The sequence below is a fragment of the Bos javanicus genome, chromosome 13, assembly GCF_032452875.1.
Source record: "Bos javanicus breed banteng chromosome 13, ARS-OSU_banteng_1.0, whole genome shotgun sequence".
Lineage (NCBI taxonomy): Eukaryota > Metazoa > Chordata > Mammalia > Artiodactyla > Bovidae > Bos > Bos javanicus.
Genome location: NC_083880.1, coordinates 11,009,112 through 11,023,911, shown reverse-complemented (window position 1 = coordinate 11,023,911; position 14,800 = coordinate 11,009,112). Strand labels below are relative to the sequence as shown.

At 39.5% G+C, this 14,800-nt stretch overlaps 1 protein-coding gene across 1 annotated transcript in view; it reads right to left on the bottom strand.

Moving 5' to 3' along the window:
- The window catches only part of LOC133258936 (ankyrin repeat domain-containing protein 26-like), a 96,763-nt gene that overhangs the window by 44,712 nt on the left and 37,251 nt on the right, over nucleotides 1-14,800 (bottom strand). Inside the window, exons 18-23 of the mRNA XM_061435676.1 lie at nucleotides 10,742-10,990; nucleotides 7,032-7,114; nucleotides 3,694-3,842; nucleotides 3,358-3,417; nucleotides 2,086-2,247; nucleotides 164-197 (exon numbers count right to left, since the gene is read on the bottom strand). Of these exons, the coding sequence (XP_061291660.1) occupies nucleotides 164-197; nucleotides 2,086-2,247; nucleotides 3,358-3,417; nucleotides 3,694-3,842; nucleotides 7,032-7,114; nucleotides 10,742-10,990 (737 nt within the window). The remainder of the gene's footprint in view (nucleotides 1-163; nucleotides 198-2,085; nucleotides 2,248-3,357; nucleotides 3,418-3,693; nucleotides 3,843-7,031; nucleotides 7,115-10,741; nucleotides 10,991-14,800) is intronic.

The window sequence follows — 14,800 nt, the reverse complement described above, 5'->3', positions numbered from 1 at the left end:
CAGATTTTTATCAAAAGGATAACTTTATCAGTTTCTAAATGATGTGTTCAAAGTAAAGTTCTCTACAACAAAGGAAGATTTTCTATTTTGCCACTATTCCTTTTACAAAGTACTTTTTACTAGGACAATATTTTTTAAAGTTCATTTTTTTTTTTCACTATACCTTCTTCTTGTCATATGGTGTTTTTCTCGCAGGCCTAAAAAAACAAATGATTCTTTTCAGGCTAATAGTAAATACTCAAAAATACAAACAATACCTAAACTTTTCTTTTTTAGATAAACTCTGCATTGGTAAGTAATTTTCTATAAAAGGATGCAACAATCAGTAAGAGGAGCATTAAAGGACAAAGAAAATATATCAGTAATATTAATAAAGCATTAAATTTAGATCCAAGGCAAAGGAAAAACATAACGTTACTTGTGTTATGTGATAGAAAGCAGCATACCAGGGTTTTTGCACCTGTCATTTTCAACAAGAACTAATTTTTATGGCACTAAAACCTATCTGGGAGATAGTCCTTAAGTCCTTCTAAGAAAGAAACCCATTTTGAATAACCATGATATTAGCTTTGCGAGGACTTCCTAGGCAACTGCTATGCATTATTATAAGCACTTGACATGTCTTAAAGGCATTTTCATCCTCACAGTCATTCTGGGAGATAGGTATAAGAAGAAATGGAGCACAGAAAGGCTGAGGAACTCGCCCAAGCCCACACAGCACATCACCACAGACCCAGAATTCAAACCCAGGACATCTGGCTTCAAAACTGCTCTTCCAAAATATGCTGAGAAAGTAATATTGAAAAGTCTTCTTAAGTAACATGATGGCGAATGAATCCATAGCATTATTCCATGTCTAGCTATAACTACAAATAATAATTTCTGAATCTTAAAATGTATTTCTCAAAAAATAAAAAGACCAGATGTAGGCAAGTCTGGAAATCTACTTTCAATAAAGATTTGTTTTTCGTAAAGGAATTCATCAATAGGCATCCATTCAACCATTCTGCTGTTTCTTCATGCATCTGACATCCACTTATCGAGCACACAATATATGTTAATGACACTCTTAATACAGGAAGCATGGTTTTTGTCATTTAGATCTTTATCATCCAAAAGGAATCATCTGTGAAAGATTGTTAATATTTTTTTCTATTTTATATAAACAAAATCTTCCCCTTTTCTCTGCAATCTATAAACAACTATGAAGTTAATATGATGTGAAGTTTCAGAGTACCTTACAAAATCATAGCTACTCACAAAGCTACTATCAACTAGAATCATCAAGGAATTATCAAATCCTATTCAGGATAGCCTAAGTGTTTGTAAATTCACAATTATGGAATTTTTGAAAATCTACGTGTGATCGAATTAACTTAAGTAGTCATCTGCATATTCAATTATATAGGAATATTACACTTCAGAACCAATGAACAAGCCTTTACCATAAAACTATATATGAGCAGAAGTATTATGTGCCATTAGTTTATTGTAATAGCTTAAACGGAGAAGGCAATGGCACCCCATTCCAGTACTCTTGCCTGGAAAATCCCATGGACGGAGGGGCCTGGTGGGCTGCCGTCTATGGGGTCGCACAGAGTCGGACACGACTGAAGTGACTTAGCAGCAATAGTTTAAAGATAATGTCATGCAATCAATAAGCTTTCCAATATTGGAAATGCAAACAAGATTAAATAAACACATCCTTCGCTGGCTCATTTCCAACAGCATACACACTCTAAAAGCTCCCTTCTTAACCTAAAACAAGAAACACCTTTGAACTCCACATTCCTCTTCAATTACCATCCAGTTCTTCATGGCCTGTCCCAATAATACTCCCTACGGAGCTGTTTACATGTATTCACTGCAGTTCAGCTTCCAAGGGGACTCTTCACTGGAACAACTTCCAGCCAAAGTCACTGGTCCTCACCTTAACCTTTCAGCAACTTTCAACTGTAGTTTGTCCACTAGAGTTGAGGAATGCCTTGTCTTGGCCTGTGCAGTGTATTATGCTGCTCTATTTCCAGAAGAAGTACTCAGGGCTAATATTACTTATCCTACAAACAAAGAATTTGTAGAATGTACCTGTCATCATCCTGATTCACTTTGTTTTCATCATTCACGTGCAGCAGACCACCAGTCAGTGAATCGGGCTTTTCAAATATCGGTGCAATGACACAGCCTTCTGGTGTCCGTTTGGCGTTGTTCTTTTTCTTTACTTCCTTCCTGTGCACACCAGGGTAGCTACTTTTAAAAAATTCACAAAAAAAGCCAATGTTTTCTAATAATTCAATTGATAAAGAATAAAAAACCAATTCTTGTAAAATTCCAACTCTTGCCCATCTTAAGTCATTGATTAACTCTCAAAACAGTTATGAAGTACCAAACATATGCAAGAAAACAAATTCTTCCTTCAAACACAGATATACAGTTATGATACAATATGATATGTAAGAGTTGACATATGAAAGTCATAAGTGTAATAAGGAAAGATTTATAGGAGAAGTGAAGACAGGAGGTCATGAGAAAGAGAAAAGGGAGAAAACCATTCTACTTGGAGATTCGAATGTGAGCACAAACATCAGCACGTGGCATCTAGGTTGTTTCCTAGGAACCTGGAAGGAAAAGTACAAAATATATGGAAGAAAGTAGAGAGATGCATCTGGAAGAAGCTCAAGGGCTACACTGAAAACCTGGAGTCCACTGCCTAAACACCATGACTCTTAGATGTGGGAGTCATAATTAGATTTACACTATATTTTTTGTGTTGCTTCTAAATATAATCATGGTGACTTTAGGGATTTTCCTGGTGGTCTAGTGCTTCAGAGTCCACCTGCCAATACAGGGGACACCGGTTCAATTCCTTGTCAGGGGAGATCCCACACACCACGGGGCAACGAAACCCGTGCTGCACGACTACTGAAGCCAGCACCCTAGAGCCCACGCTCAGCATCAAGAGAAGCCACCACACTGAGAAGCCCAAGCACTGCAGCAGCAAAGACCCAGCGCAGCCAAAAATAAACTAAAAAGAGAATTCACAGAAAAAAGCCATACTTAATTTAGATAATATTTTAAATGACATGAGGTACATGTACCATGAGAGAAGAAATCAAGGAAATATTTGGCCAGAGTGGGGGGAGTTTACTTTTAAACCACCCACATGATGGGGTGACAAGAGCATCATGGCTGAAAAACAGGTGCCTCATCGGCTCTCCCGCCACCAACAGCAATCTGGCTCCATCCATGGACATACTCAAAGTGCTAGGAGAACAAAACTGCCAACCAAGAGTACTCTATCCAGAAAAGGTGTCTTTCAGAAATGAAGGAGAAATAAAAACTGTCCCAGACAAAGCAAACCTGAGGGAGTTCATCACCACTAGTCCCGCCTCATGAGAAACGCTGAAGGAAGTCCTCAGACTGAAATGAAAGGATGCTCATTAGTGACATAAATTTAACTTTACAACACACTGGTTAAGGCAAGTATGCAGTCAACTCCAGAATACTCTAATACTGTAACATGGTGGTATGTTAACAAAGGAACTCTAGTATTGAGGCTAAAGGACAAGAGTATTCAAAATAACTATATCCCTAGTGAAATATAAAATGTGTAAATCACAAACATTAGTTCAAGTTAGAAATTATTTTATAGGAAAATAACAAATGATCTGATGTGAAATATTGATACAGGATTACCTATCAAAATCTTCATTCTCCGCAGCAGGAAACTCCTGGCTGCTGTTTCTTCCACTCTTTCTCTGCTGAATCAATCCACTCTCAGCAGCAGCATCACATTCGTTGTCTGATACTTCCACTTCACTACTTTTGTGCTTCTTTTCTTGAACCTTTAGTGAAAGTTTGACACTAAGAATAATTGCTACTTCTTTATTATAAAGATCTTTGTTTTCAATTTTATTATTTGCTTCAGCGTTTGCCCTGAATTTAAGTGATAAAAACATTTTTGTGCTTATTTTACCACTTACAAGTCACTGAAATTTTTGTAAAATCTGCTCCTTTCTGTTTGAGGAAAAGAAACAAAATTCCCCAAATTTCAAAAATGGCTTTCTTCATAAGATGCAATTATTCACATTCAGTCTTCCCCATCTGACTGGCAGAGACAGAGAAATAAAAAGACAAAGACACAAAATCTGTCCTCTTCAGTCTTTACCACCTGGATTTTCCATTAAACAGCCAGATGTAGAGGATGTGACACCTTAGTGCCTCAGAGACAGAAAGGAAACATTCTTTCTGCACTAAAGCTATTCTTTTCCCTCTGCCTTTTACAATTCTTTTTTTCACCTGGATCCCGGAGATAGCAAAAAAGTGATGGTGTTCACTAAAATATATGAGAAAAAGTTTACCTAAGTTTACCAAAACACAAGGAGCAGAACGAAACTGAGGAGTTGTTAGTGTGGAATTCTGGAATGTAAGTAATGCTTCCCAATTCCACATGCAATAACCGTCAAACCTTACAGCTAGAGGGTATAGAAATAATTGCATACTGTTGCCCCACTATTTACCAAAAACAGCAATAAAATTCAAAAAAGTTCAAGGTTTTGTTTGAAGCCCCTAAAGTGGCTTTCCCTAGCATTTTATGGCACCAAAAGAAATGATACAATTCTGTAACCTTGAATGTGATAAATTACCAAATGAATTCATCAGATTAATCAGATAAGTTAAAAGCGTGACTTTGGCAGAGTATTTTTAAATGCCTTAGTTGGGGATATGGAGAAGGCAATGGCAACCCACTCCAGTACTCTTGCCTGGAAAATCCCATGGGCGGAGGAGCCTGGTAGGCTGCAGTCCATGGGGTCGCAAAGAGTCAGACACGACCGAGCGACTTCACTTTCACTTTTCACTTTTGTGCTTTGGAGAAGGAAATGGCAACCCACTCCAGTGTTCTTGCCTGGAGAATCCCAGGGACGGCGGAGCCTGGTGGGCTGCCGTCTATGGGGTCACACAGAGTCGGATACGACTGAAGTGATGCAGCAGCAGTTGGGGATAGGGTTCATCTCCTTTTTTTTTTTTACCGGAAAATACATAGAGGTTTTTATTTTTTTTCCCCTTGTCTATTGTTCAAATTCAGTTAAAGCACCTCTTACACAAAAGAGCAAACAAACAATTTTAAAAACCTATTACTGAAGAAAGAAAAATCTCTCAGCGTCTCAAAACTCAGTTTTCTCCTTTGGAGATAAAGACAATATTTTTTCTTTTTTGCTGTGGTTTTATACTACCTATGGGCTTCCCTGGTGGCTCAAATATGAAAGAATCCACCTTCAATGCGGGAGATGTGGGTTGGAAAGATCCCCTGGAGAAGGGAACAGCTACCCACTCTGGTATACCAAGGACAGAGGAGCCTGGCAGGCTACAGTCCAAGGGCTCGCCAAGAGTCAGACACGACTGAGCAACTTTCACACACACACACACACACCCCCACACACCCTATGTGACAAAATCACACATGTCAAAACTTACTACATTTTAGTAAAAAACTTAATGGAAAGGTCTGTCCCAAAATAAACATCTGAGAGTGGTGATTAAAGCCTATGTGGGAGCACATGTATTTGTTATTGAAAAGATCCTGAAGCAGCCATGCTGGGAATCTAAGAGCCCAGTGACTGTGGAAAGCAGAGAAGATCACACACATTCAACCACAATGAAGAGATTAGAGGGAACACCTGTTTATGTCCCTTCTCTCAGTCACTGCTCTCTTCCCATTCTATGGAAATACAACATATTTAATCTGACAGAGTTAAAGGAAAAAAAAAACAAACTGCAAAACCCTAGCTGATTATACTTCTTAAGCAATTTCCCTGGTGCTTATTCAGGCTCAGAAGATCACGTGGTACATAGCTAAATGAGTTTCCCAGTCCACATGAAAGACTGACAGAGACAGAATTAGATATTAGACTGATTGAAGGACAAAAGCCATGAAAATTGTTTCCTGCATTCCTATTATTGTGATGGCAGACAATCTATTTCTACACAATTACCTATTTAGATGACCCCACTTTATTCATAAGTGGAAAATCAAACAGACCAGATCATTGAGAAAGAGAAAAACCAAAGCAAGAGCAAAGGAACCTCTACCTCTTTTGAAAGTTGAATTTTCTTTTTCCAAAGCCAGCAACTCTACTTGTAACATGTCTATTTCATTCTTAAATCTCTGCATATCCTTCTGGAATTCTTCATTTACATACACTTTGGATGCTCTGTGACTTTTCGGTGAAGAATTCCCATTTTCTAAGTTGAGTTCCATGCTTTTATCCTTACTAGCACTACAATTATCCGCATGCAGTGGCTTCTGGAACCAGTCCTGTATTGGTTTGCTTTTCTGATCAGTATTTGTAACAACAGCGGGAGTACTGTGGCTTTTTATTTGAATAATGTGTCTCATCTTCCCGGAGCAGACAAGCCACAGACTAGACTGATGTGTCTGTCGGATGTCTAATTTCCAATTAGTAGGATTTTGCCTCATATTTTGTGACATTTGCATATCAAACTCTTATTCTTCTTTCACTTCAAATGTAACTACTGGGTCTGCTCCATTTTTATTTTCTGTATCATTATAAAAACTCTCCTCAATTTTGATAAACACGTGTTCAATGTCTAGTTGATCATTTTCAACGTCTACTTTATTTTCAGTGAAACAAAGCTTTGAAGATGACCGACAAGCATATCCCAGGGACCCAGAGTTTACAGACAATGGAAAAAGTTTTCAAGACTGGGTTCTTTTTGTTCAGGAAATGCTGGGAATACTAGAGACATAGATACTCCAAATGCATCTTTTCCCTCACAATCAAGTATATTATTTGTCATATTAGGAGATATTTCCTTTTTGTTTACTCCTTTTTTAGGGTTATCACGTAGTGAATCTTCCTCAGGACAAATGGTAATTTTGTATTTCACCGAACTTCTGCTTTAACTCATTTGTGATGGGTTTTAACTTATCTTTCCATTCTAATTTGCCTTGTTTGATACACATTTTCTCATACAGTATTAAACCAGAAGTTGAAATTTACAGTTTTACATACCTGTGAATGGTTATTTTCATCTCCATCAGGTTTTTCCTGTGCTTCCTCTGATATCATTTCCAAGTCTAGTTCTGCTGACAAATCTGTATGTTTAGTTAAAATTACTTAGAATGTTTAGATAAAAGACATAATCTTCATTTAAAACGTAGATCTAAAACATTGTATCAAATGACAGATTAAGTCAATCTTAATCTTCAACTGAATATCTACTTCTTTAAGAAATACTTCCAATGATCTAAAAATTTTAACCAAATCCTTTGGGAAATGCCAGATGTCACCAGGTTACAGGCACACATACAGCTCAAAGATTCAGTCACAGATTCATCCAAACATCAGTGAACAAAACAATCAGAAACCAAACAAAATTTCAAAATACAGGACAGACATATAAAGTCACAATACATTCTCTTCTCTACTTCATAACAATACCTTTTTAAAAACATGCCAAGCTTTGACTGCAACATTACTCATGGTTTACAAAATTCCTCTTACTTTTTATGCTTTTGTCAGTTCCTTAATCTGAAATGCTTCCCTGTACTCTTTTGACAAGTTACTTTTCCTCTTTTAAGACTCAACCTGCTTTGTGAAATTGTCTTTGATTACAGCTATCTTTCACCAGATAAAAGGTATCTCTTTCCTTGTAGCTACCTTAGTACTTTAAAGATTTTTCTAGTGTATCTTTCTAGATTTTCCTAGTGATAGACACACATCTGAACTGTAAATTATTTCTTCACATGTCAATCCTCTTGGCTCCTAAACTGCAGACGACAAGCTCTTAAAAATCACCTTGGTATATACAGCCAACAGGAATTTGCTGTATGGCTCAGGACACTCAAACAGGGGCTCTTACCAATCTAGAGGGCTGGGATGGGGAGGGAGATGGGAGGGAGGTTCAAAAGGGAGGGGATATATGTATACCTATGGCTGATTCATGATGATGTTTGACAGAAAACAACAAAATTCTGTAAAGCAATTATCCTCCAATAAAGAGGGAGAGGGTGGGATGATTTGGGAGAATGGCATTGAAACATGTATAATATCATATATGAAATGAGTTGCCAGTCCAGGTTCAATGCACGATGCTGGATGCTTGGGGCTGGTAAACTGGGACGACCCAGAAGGATGGTACGGGGAGGGAGGAGGGAAGAGGGGTCAGGATGGGGAACACGTGTATACCTGTGGCGGATTCATGTTGATATATGGCAAAACCAATGCAATATTTTAAAGTTAAAAAATAAAATTAAAAAAAAAGACATAAAATTTTAAAAATCACCTTGGTATAAATAGTCTTTATTTCTTTTATTCAATAATTATTTCTCAGGTTTCTGCTCAGTACTAGATACCACAGTTTAAAGAAAAATGTAGATAAAAGGTGTCAGGGATGGCTCTTCTGGAGATAATGTCTGAGCAGAGACTTCAAGGGAACAGAGGGCAGGAAAGGGAGAGCACTTAAGGGTGCAGCAAGATGGGGACAGAAGCACACGCACGACAGGGTAGATATTGTCAAAGTACAGGGACAGGGACTACCGGAGATCATGGCATCTGGCCCCACCACTTCATGGCAAAGAGATGGGGAAACAATGGGAATGGTGACAGACTTTATTTTTGGGGGGCTCGTAAATCAATGCAGATGGTGACTGCAGCCATAAAATTAAAAGACACTTTCTCCTTGGAAGAAAAGATATGACAAACATTGACAACATATTAAAAAGCAGACACATTACTTTGCTGACAAAGGTCTGTCTAGTCAAAGCTGTGGTTTTTCCAGTAGTCATGTATGAATGTGAGAGTTGGACCATAAAGAAGACTGAATGCCAAAGAACTGATGTTTTTCAACTGTGGTGTTGGAGAAGACCTTGAGAGTCCCTTGGACTGCAAGGAGATCTAACCAGTCCATCCTAAAGGAAATCAGTTCTGAATATGCATTGGAAGGACTGACGCTGACACTAAAGCTCCACTACTTTGGCCACCTGATGTGAAGAGCTGACTCACTGGAAAAGACCCTGATGCTGGGAAAGACTGAAGTCAGGAGGAGAAGGGGATGACAGAGGATGAGATGGTTGGATGGCATCACCGACTCCATAAACACGAGTTTGAGCAAGCTCTGGGAGATGGTGAAGGACAGGGAAGCCTGGTGTGCTGCAGTCCATGGGGTCACAGAGAGTCAGACATGACTGAGCGACTGTACAACAACAACAGGAACAGGTGAGGGGGACATCAACAGCAGTTCAGAATTCCAGGGCAAAGGACAGAAAGAGAGAGAGATGGAGAGTCAGGCAGAAGTCAGGTTATGAAAGCATTAATGGTGCTTTCAGAGGTCTAGACATTAATGTGCTTTAGAGTGCTTCATGGTCACGTGTGCTTTTGAGATTGGTGACTAAACGCTGAGGGAGGGATGAAACTGAAGAGCACGCAAATAAAACGAGGAAGATGAATCTGAAGGCATTAACGGTGGGGGAAAAAAGGTGATGCAGACCTGAACTGTGGGATGTTTCCAGAAATATTTAGGATATAAAACTTTCTGGGTCTCGTATAGAATCAATCTTTAAGAAACCAATAGATGTACAAATCCTGGGACTCTGAAGGAGGAGATTCTGCTTGATATTTTATAAAAGGTATCGACTGAGAAGAGAAACAATCAACATGAACTGACAGAAGCTGCTTCTATTTATTTTGTAGTTTTCCTATTTCACACCGTCCAGTGTTGGAGGGACTCGTGTAGCCGTTTTATTTGAATCTGTGTTTCCTGGACTTACCAAGCTCATGGAGAAACAAGAGCAAATGACTCAGTTGTATAGATTAAAAAAAAAAGAAAAGGACAAACACTTTGAGTTTAGAGCTTGTAGTCACTATTCTAGGAGATAACTGAGAATATTCTGTAAATGCAAAGGTGAGGATAGAAACGAAATAACTACAGGAGTGTAAAAAGAAACAGTGTATGATTTCTTACTATAGCCTTGACCACATGACTGATTAAAGGCACTAAATTAATTAGTATTTATGGACAACACATTATTAGACATGGTTACTCAATAGATTGGGCATCCTAGTAGAATCAGAATTGATTTTCTGTATACTGCTTTTAAATGATACAGCACTCCTTCAAACCAATATCCCTTGTGAACTCTTAATTCATTACAAATAACAAAACAAGTTGATATTATGTGGACAGAGCTGAGAAGGAGGTACTATGTAGCAAATTTCCCATGACTCCCATTACCACCGGGAAAGCCAATTCTAAAATATATGAAGTCATAGAAAACACAAGAAATATTTTAATATTTGGTTTCAGAGCTGCTTTTGCAATTATACTGAATATAATGATAACGAATCCTTACGAATTTAGAGCTATATAAAAACATTGCTACAAAGTCACGTTTTGAGAAAGCAATCTCTGTCTACTTAGGTCTCCCAACTAGTCCCAGAGTTCTAAATATAATCCTGCTACTGACTCTCAGGTGTATGCTAAATATTAGCCAAAATGAACTTTCATTCTCCTAACTCTCTTTATTATTTATTGTATTACTATGGTCAGAGGGAGAATGCCAACATCTTGCTAAGAGGTATTTACTGGTATTGGCTGCAGGTTGCGTGAAAGGAGTCAACACAAGGTAGATTTTGCCACAAAACCTCTAATTTGGAAGCGTCAGCATGATGGTAAGGCCGTGCCCAGGTGGCGCACGGCTGAGTGCTCTGGGCTTCTGCATTACCTTGTTGGCTTTCTCTGTTTTCTGGCAGCTGAGACTGGCACGGGTCATGGAGCGTGGAATTCCCTACCAGAAACACCACTGCAATATTCCTCTTTACTTCATCTGTTACGGTCATCTGTCCCAATTCTGTGGATGCTGACTGATTTTTGGTCGTTGACTGTGACATCGATGGACACTGATCACCAACTTTCAAACGCCCAGCTCTCTGACAAGTCTCGAGACTGAGGCTCAAAGCAGTAGAAGCCAAATCTGAAAAACGTGAAAACAAAGTCTCCATTTATTAGAATGTGAGTAAGAATACAACTCTGACTAACTGTACAAAGTCTTTCTTCAGAGAATCAGTTCCAAGTCCCCCGCTCCCCTCAGACTCACTAGTTCTTCCCAGCTTATTGTATCTTACGTGTCGCAGTCATGAAAAGACGTTAACTAGTGTATCTCATTTCTTCTGTTTTTTAATTTTCTAGTATTATTTACTTTGATTCACTCAACTTCTATTACATAGTCTGTATTCCATAAGAACTTTACTAATAATTATTTGTTTTCAACATACAAATATTTTATTGACAATATATAAATCTAATTTATTTTACATTTAATTATGCCTTACAATGCTGTATGCTCTAGAGACCATGGTTTTTAAAAACACTTTTAATGAATGGTACTATTTTGCCAACAAGGTCCGTCTAGTCAAGGCCATGGTTTTTACAGTGGTCATGTATGGATGTGAGAGTTGGACTGTGAAGAAAGCTGAGTGCCGAAGAGTTGATGCGTTTGAACTGTGGTGTTGGAGAAGACTCTTGAGAGTCCCTTGGACTGTAAGGAGATCCAACCAGTCCATCCTAAAGGAAATCAGTCCTGGGATTTCTTTGGAGGGAATGATGCTGAAGCTACAACTCCAGTACTTTAGCCACCTCATGCGAAGAGATGACTCATTGGAAAAGACTCTGATGCTGGGAGGGATTGGGGGCAGGAGGAGAAGGGGACGACAGAGGATGAGATGGCTGGATGGCATCACTGACTCGATGGACGTGAGTCTGAGTGAACTCCGGGAGTTGGTGATGGACAGGGAGGCCTGGCGTGCTGCGATTCATGGGGTCGCAAAGAGTGAGACATGACTGAGCGACTGAATTGAACTGAACTACTTTAATTAATGGTACAAACCTAGACAACATGCAAAGACATCACTTTGTCGACAAAGGTCCATACAGCCAAAGCCATGTTTTTTTTTAGTATCATGTACGGATGTGAGAATTGGACCATAAAGAAGGCTGAGCACCGAAGAACTGATTCTTTCAAATTGTGGTGCTGGCGAAGACTCTTGAGAGTTCCTTGGGCAGCAAAGAGATCAAACCAGTCAATTCTAAGAGAAATCAACCCTGAATGCTCATTGGATGGACCGATGATGAAACTGAAGCTCCAATGCCTTGGGCACCTGATGTGAAGAGCTGACTCACTGGAAAAGACCCTGATGCTGGAAAGATTGACAGCAGGAGGAGAAGGGGGAAGCAGAGGATGAAATGGTTGGATAGCATCGCTGATTCAATGGACGTGAACTTGGGCAAACTCTGGGAGATGGTGAGGCACAGGTAGGCCTAGTGTGCTGCAGTCAATGGGGTCACAAAGAGCTGGACATGATTAGCGACTGAACACCACCACCAACTGCTTTAATTACAACGAGACGGTCTTCCTCAAATTATCAGTATCCTCAGAACTGATTTTTTAAGCCTTGAATAAACATCATAAACTTATATAGGAAATGATAGCTTTGTGGGTCACTAATTGTCTCCACGTGAAAATAGGATGAGTCTAGGACCACACTGGATCCAAAGAGCACAGAGCACCATGGGGCAAAAATGATTGCAACACAGAAATATTTGCTTTAAAAAAAAGGAACTGTTGGGTCTTAATTTCTTAAGAGAAGTCAAAGAAACAAGCAAGAAGTGTAAAAGTGAAACTTTAAATCCTGTGTCAGCACAAGGGCCCCTTTATCATTTCACATCCAACCATGTCAATGGTTTCAAATGATGGTTCCCAAGCGTACCCTGAGAATCCTGAAGTCCAGAGGCCCACTGGGTCAGGGGGTCTAAGAGGTCAAAACTATTTTCACAATAACACTAAACGTCACTTCCATTCTCATTCTGTTCTGAGTGCACAGTGGAGTTCTTCAGAGACAGCATATGTGATAGCAAAACTCTAATGACTAATGGAATCAGCCATTAGGATTGTGTGTGTCGTGCTTTATGTGTTTTAGTTTTATCTTCCAGGAGTGTCTGGTGGAGGCGTGGGTCGGCAGTGGCCTGCTGCAGTGTTCACGGGGACACTGAGAGCAACAGTGCAAGCATGGGGCCTTTTGAAGGAGGTCACCATTATCTTCACTATCTCCACCATAGGTTGGCCTCTAGGTCAAAAAACAGGGAGGGAACACAGCCCCGCCCACCAACAGAAAATTGGGTGAAAGATTTACTGAGCATGGCCCCGCCCATCAGAACAAGACCCTCAGTCAGTCTTTCCCATCTGGGAGCATCCATAAGCCTCTTATCCTTCTCTATCAGAGGGCAGATAGAATGAAAACCATAATCACAGAAAACTAACCAAACTGATCACATGGACCACAGCCTTGTCTAACTCAATGAAACCATGAGCCAACCCATGTATGGCCACTCAAGATGGACGGGTCATGGTGGAGCGTTCTGACAAAATGTGGTCCACTGGAGAAGGGAATGGCAAGCCACTTCAGTATTCTTGCCTTGAGAGCCCCATGAACAGTATGAAAAGACACAAAGACAGGACACTGAAAGATGAACTCCCCAGGTCAGTAGGTGCCCAATATGCTACTGGAGATCGGTGGAGAAATAACTCCAGAAAGAATGAAGAGACGGAGCCAAAGCAAAAACAATACCCAGTTGTGGATGGGACTGGTGATGGAAGTAAAGTCTGATGCTGTAAAGAGCAATAATGCATAGGAACCTGGAAAGAGGTCCATGAATCAAGGCAAATGGGAAATGGTCAAACAGGAGATGGCAAGAGTGAACATCAACATTTTAGGAATCAGTGAATAAAATGGACTAGAATGGGTGAATTTAACTCAGATGACCATTATATCTACTACAGTGGGCAAGAATCCCTCAAAAGAAATGGAGTAGCCATCACACTCAACAAAAGAGTCTGAAATGCAGTACTTGGATACAATCTCAAAAACAACAGGATGATCTCTGTTCATTTCCAAGGCAAACCATTCAATATCACAGTAATCCAAGTCTATGCCCTGACTACTAATGCTGGAGAAGCTGAAGTGGAACAGTTCTATGAAGACCTACAAAACCTTCTAAAACTAACACCTAAAAATGATGTCCTTTTCATTGTAGGGCACTGGAACTCAAAAGTAGGAAGTCAAGAGATACCTGGAGTAACAGGCAAATTTGGCCTTGCAGTACAAAATGAAGCAGGTCAAAGGCTAACAGAGCTTTGCCAAGAGGAACCACTAGCCATAGCAAAGATCCTCTTCCAACAAGCACAAAAGAAGACTCTACACATGGACATCACCAGATGGTCAATACCTAAATCAGATTGATTATATTCTTTGCAGCCAAAGATGGAGAAGCTCTATATAGTCAGCAAAAAGAAGACAGGAGCTGATTGTGGCTCACATCATGAATTCCTTATTGCCAAATTCAGACTTAAATTGAAGAAACTAGAGAAAACCACTAGACCATTCAGGTATGACCTAAATCAAATCCCTTAGGATTATACAATAGAAGTGACAAATAGACTCCAAGGGATTAGATCTGATAGACAGAGTGCCTGAAGAACTATAGATGGGGGTTCGTGACATTGTACAGGAGGCAGTAACTAAGATGATCCCCAAGAAGAAATGCAAAAAGGCAAAATGGTTGCCTGAGGAGTCATTACAAATAGCTGAGAAAAGAAGATAAGCTAAAGGCAAAGGAGAAAAGGAAAGATATACCCATTTGAATGCAGAGTTCCAAAGAATATCAGGAGAGAAAAGAAAGGCTTCCTCGGTGATCAATGCAAAGAAATAAAGGAAAACAATAGAATGGG